Source organism: Octopus sinensis, linkage group LG4, assembly GCF_006345805.1.
Source record: "Octopus sinensis linkage group LG4, ASM634580v1, whole genome shotgun sequence".
NCBI classification, from domain to species: Eukaryota; Metazoa; Mollusca; class Cephalopoda; order Octopoda; family Octopodidae; genus Octopus; species Octopus sinensis.
In genome coordinates, this window is record NC_043000.1 from 70646742 (window position 1) to 70652741 (window position 6000).

Genomic DNA, 6000 nt, shown 5'->3' on the forward strand with positions numbered 1-6000 from the left:
ATTTTGACTCCGCACGTGTTGTGCCTAAAAACGTGTTTATATTCTTGAATGTGATAGAGTGTAGAATTAGGTTATTATCCTGCTTCCAGCTTCAGTGTTGCTGCCAGGATTTGAAAAATAGGGCACATTTCCCCCACTTATTTTGTGATTTAGAGGGGATTTTTGAAAAACAAGGGGGAATTTGCAGCAGTGTTCAGTGAACAAATTAAACACACTACCCAGCAGTGGCTAAAACGCGAACCTATCAAGTTTATGTATAAATTGTTTTTGTTTGTTTCCTTTTACACAATATTAAAACAACGACTAAAACTTTTCTGAAGCAACACCTCAACAAATTTTATCTACGAGCCGCCACTGTTCCACATTAACAAATGCTACAACCAGACTTTAAGGATTGCTACTCTATGTAATCCACTTCCAACTAGCACGTAGCTACAATTCATAAGCACCAATCTCAATAACCAACTATGACTTTTCTTCACCAAAAGGGTCTCAACCACAAGCTATAAAAATATGTAAATTGCTTGATTTTGAAATAATTATTTCACTGTCTCACAGTCACACTATAAAGCTTATAGTTAAGTTAGTGTTAACATTTGTAATACAACAAGCATTAAAAAGCAAAATAGAAATAAATATGAATGAGGAAAAAAAATTAGCCAATGACTCTTTTCAATGTTTCCTGCAGTAAATATATTGATGCAACTCTGAATTATTTGTAAATCTTATAGCTAATTTTTTACTTTGAATATGTCCTTTTCATCATAAATCAATAGCAAATTGGAATCATAAACTTAACATTACAGCAGAGATTGTGATTCTCTACAAGTTTAAAATAGATATCAAATTTATAAATTTATAAATAAAATCTGCAAAAAAAGGTAAAAACATATGAAATTTCATACATACCCACATGGTTTTCTATGTCTTGTATAGAGAAGTCGCATGGTGGTACTTTAATATCAAGCCCTTCTTTATTTTCTACTAAGATAGGTACTTCAAAACCATTCTCTTCAAAGTATGATAGGGTTAGATCACTGCCTTTTACCCGTAATATAGGAATTTCATCTGCACTGCAATCAAATAAGAGTCAATATGCACAATTAATTTTTTGATCTTTCAAAGTTGTTCACTATCTCTTAAATTTTCCAAATATTAAGTCTGTTGAATCAATTTGGCTATAGAAGAAAAAAATAACCAATGAAAGATTTCAGTTAATGATAAATACTAAGCAAACTTTATATTTGTAATCATATAGTTATAATTTATAATATAGAAATAATTGATGTATGCAGTACTTTAGGTCATCATACAAAATAAGCATGTAACTTAAGGAACTAAAGAAATTTAGAAGTAAGGTGAGTTGGATAGACACCAAAGGCAATTTCAATTATGTTAACCCAAATCTCAAAATTCAGTCTTCTCATGTTCTGTCTTTGACCAGTCTAACTCTGGTCTCTCTCTCTCAGTTTTGTTAACCACTTGCTCATTCAGATTCCCCTACCTCATATTTCAATACCTCAGTACACTGTAGAAACCAGAAGATGTTCAGATAAGCAGCCTTGTTTTCCAACCTTGCACATATCTAAAACCTCTTTTTCAGTACAAATAATTATTATAATTATTTTATTATTCCATTTCATTATCTATCTATGTAAACACAGTTTCGTCTTCCATGCCATATGTTAGAGAAAAAACTTCACTCAATCCAACTCTCCCTCTTTCACGCTCATTTACATATATACATATATATATATATATATATATATATATATATATATATAAGAGAATATATACGCTAACTGTATAGAGGTCTATGGGTATATATATATACTAACATGGTAGATACATCTCTTAATGGCTGGATAATTCAAACATGAGTCTATACTAACATGCATAAACAATTAAATTCGATTTGATATGATTCAACGACCATGAATAGTTACTTGTATCTATTAGTAAGCCAATAGAAATTATACAGTTACAATGGTATATTTAACATTCTTTATTTTGCATCTATTTTTTAAATTAAAAAATTTTTTTTTATTACATAATAATTTTCACTTACAGATATATCATTTTATTATTCATATTTTAAATTTACTTTATTTTATCTTTATTCTTACTTATTTTTTTACTTACTTGAATTATAACCTTTGCAAATACATACACACAATATACTAGATATAACTTTTTAAATTTCTTTAGTTTTTGATTTGAATCCCTTCAAGAAAGATGTAACATTCACTTTATAAAAACAAAAAAAAAAAAACCGAAGAGATTCTGCCCCATACAGTTTAAAATGATAACCAATTCTTAACATTGGATTTGATCCAAATGCTTCAAATTATGAATTACTAAGGGGCCAGAATTGAAACATGCAGTTTGTTTTTTAGTTTCTTTTGTACTTTTTAAAATTTATTTGCATTTAAATTTTAACTTCAAACTATGATACAAATAAATTAACTATTCATCCTCAACTCTCCATTTTCTTACCTTATTATTAATAATCCCTAACATATTGTGGAGGTATTTTTGTAATGTGATAGAGATTAAACTAGTGAAATTTTGGATTTATTAATCCCTCATGAGGACACAGCATCCTTGAAATAACTATATATATTTCTCATTCTTTATTTTATTTTACACACACACACACACACACACACACACACACACACACACACACATATATGCAATAAAAAATGAGAAATGTGAAGCATACATTAAAAAAAACAAAAGGATTAAAATAGCTTGAAAGTCATTTTAAAATAGGTTTAATGTACTAACATCAAGATACATCACTATCGAAAGCAAGAAGATTTTCTATGGTGTTATGCATGGACCTCTCTACTGTATGGAGTAGAAAAAGAGGCATATTCAGAAAACTATAAACAAATAGATTACAAGCGTTTGAGATGTTGACATATACAGGACAAAACACAAAACCAATGATGATGAAGTATTACGACTGCAAAAAACTAAGAAAGCTTTCTTAAATACCAACAAAGAGAGAAAACTAAAATATATTGAACACATAGATTAAAAAAAGTTTACAGAAATATTTTATAAAAAACTAAACTAAATGGGAGTAAATGGGGTAAACCAAAATTTACATAGGTAAGCCCATGAATAACATCAAAAAGTAGACAAATTGAAATACAGGAAATGTATGACAACAAAAGGAAGATGGAGATGGCAACCCATGGTATTCAACCTCATGAAAGGATGAGTTGATAAGGATGATGATGTATGGCCTCATACCAATTACTAATAATGATTATTCATAAACTTTTTCTGAATAATGGAACATTTAAACTAGTAAGCCCATGAATTAGTGATGAAAATAATTCTTGCCAAAATAAATACAATACCTAGTTTTCTTAATATAAATAAAACAAAAATTATTCCTCTGCTAGTATTATAAATTTACGAAAACAAACTTAAAAACATTTATAAATCTTATGCATGAATCAATATAAACATTCCCAAAAGATAAAGCTGAGCATCATAACAAAGTGAAACATTTGAAGCAAAATTTGATAGTACAATACCTAGGGAAATTTCTGTTTTTTAATTCTTTTATGAAAGTCACTGTTCCAGTCTGCACTGCCTTAAAAATAAATAAATCATATACATAAAACAGTTTATGCAAAAAAATAAAGTGAAAGTAAATATAAAAATATATCATTTTTATTTATTAATTATTTAATTCATTCTGCTATATGTTGAGTAAATCTGCAAAATTATCCCTTTCAAAAGTCTTCTTTCTTATAGATTAATGTTTCATCTTAGAATCTAGAGCATTAGAGTATTGCAAAACTTTAGCAATCACACGTTTTTGAGTCTGTCCCCCATCACCACCTGACAACCAGTGTTGGTGTTTACATCCCCAAAACTTCATGGTTCAGCAAAAGAGACCAATAGAATAAGTACCAGGCTTTAAAAAAAAGTCCTGGGGTTGATTCAAGATGGTGTACCAGCATGACCGCAGTCAAATGACTGAAACAAGTAAAAGTATAAAAAAAATAAATAAATAAAAGCATTGACTTGGAATCTTTGTATGATCAATAAAAATGAAATAATGCATGAAATATTGAAGAAAAGATTTCTTTGATACTGATAAGACAGTAAAGATATACTTGTTCTAGTAAACTGTAAAAAGGCTGAACACAAAATGCGCTCTGCAGAACAGGAAACTTTAAAAGAAACACAAGCTATTTGGTTTAGTTTTCAACCCTCTCTATCAACTTCACTGCTCTGATAAACTAATCTGGAAAATATTTTAATAAAAAAGATATAATCTACAAATTTAAATTTCACTTACTTTTGATGAGTCTGTTTCAGAGTAATCGTGGCGATGCCAGTTACGTCTTTTCTTCACTGAAGTGAAAATAATTCATAAAAACAATTACAAAAATATTCTTCAATAGATTTCTACAGAATAGGATACAAAATAAATTTGAAATTTATACTGAATGATATATAATGTTTTGTAAGATCAAACTTGAATACAATAAACACAAACTGGCTAAATGAATAATACCTACTATTCAAACTTTAAAATACAACTCCATATGCTTTTATTGTAACACTTGTATGTTGCAAACACACAGTGTGTGTGTACATGCACATGCATGTGCTTGTCTCCACCAGTTGCTCACTTATTTTACAGTGTTTAGTTAGCATTTTTTCTATCAAAAGATTACCTGCTCACATAGTGCCTTCCAAGCAATGTGGAATAAGAGATCCCTAACTTGAAAAACAGATATCGTTTAGTATCAGGAAGGGGATCTGACTGCAAAATAAAACCTCAATAGCATATTCATCTAACCCATGCTAGTATAGAAAACAGACATAAAACGAATGGATACACTCCAAATGACAGGTTATGACTATCATCATGACTAAACTGCCTCTCTACAACTATTGTTAACAGTGTTGTAAAAATTTTGAAGATAATTATAAAAGTTATGAAGATAGTTATACAGTTATGAAAATCATCTTAATAACTGAAAATTAACACTGATCAAAAGAGTAATTGAAATAATTACAAGAAAAGAAAATCAAAATTTCAATAAATTTACATTTCAAATTAAAATCAGAAATATTTTTGGCTTTATTTTTTTTTTAAATACTATCACTAGGTACTATTAATGCACTAAATACAGAACTTTGTTTTTTCAGCAAATCATTGATTGTTTGATAGATGAGTGAATGTAGAAAACTAGAGATTACAATGAAATAATTTACATAATTTTTCAAAGTTTAAATCAACTTACATCTTAGTATCTATTAAAATGGGGTTATAATCATGAGCAAATAATATCAAGTGCATATTTCTGCAAGAAATGTTGAAACTCCTTTAGACTAAATGGCAAGTATCTATAAATTAGAGCTAGTTTTAAGAAATAGGTTTAATCTTCATTGAATGCTGGATCAGAAAAACTAATATTCAAACTTGCAATCCCTTTCCAATGAACAAAGTAGTTATGTGAGCTTTGATAATCTAAGAAGTCAGATGATTCAGAATATAACATAGTTGATTTTCAATGTACAAAACTTTTCTAATTCAGAAATATATTATTTCTAATCTAAAGAATAGAATTTCAAGGATAAAATAATAATAGAAATTAGCATGATTTCAGAATATAAAATTTAATGTTCTACTTACATGTGAGAGGCCCATGTTCTTTCTGACAGTTTGGGCAATGGTATATCTCAATATCAGAAGCTTGATGTTCTTGGACACCAACACAACTAAGAATAAAAGATAAAAATAGTTTTTTTTTGTAATTGAGATTTAACAAACAAATACTTTTAAATACTATCTAGAGAGTAATAAGCTATGTATAGGATTTAATGACTTATCAAACATGAACATGTATTTCAAGGATAAATTTTCTTTAGAAATAACACAAACAACAATAATTTTAAGCAAATATCAATGAAAGGACTCAACATGTAATCTAAATCTGTATATGTTCATACATCTTACAA

The 6000-nt window shown here is 28.4% G+C and overlaps 1 protein-coding gene across 1 annotated transcript in view; it reads right to left on the reverse strand.

The window, feature by feature from the left end:
• LOC115210477 (histone lysine demethylase PHF8) overlaps positions 1–6000 on the reverse strand; it is a 95785-nt gene that overhangs the window by 85170 nt on the left and 4615 nt on the right. Inside the window, exons 2-5 of the mRNA XM_036502632.1 lie at positions 5675–5831; positions 4328–4383; positions 3555–3613; positions 910–1073 (exon numbers count right to left, since the gene is read on the reverse strand). Of these exons, the coding sequence (XP_036358525.1) occupies positions 910–1073; positions 3555–3613; positions 4328–4383; positions 5675–5831 (436 nt within the window). The remainder of the gene's footprint in view (positions 1–909; positions 1074–3554; positions 3614–4327; positions 4384–5674; positions 5832–6000) is intronic.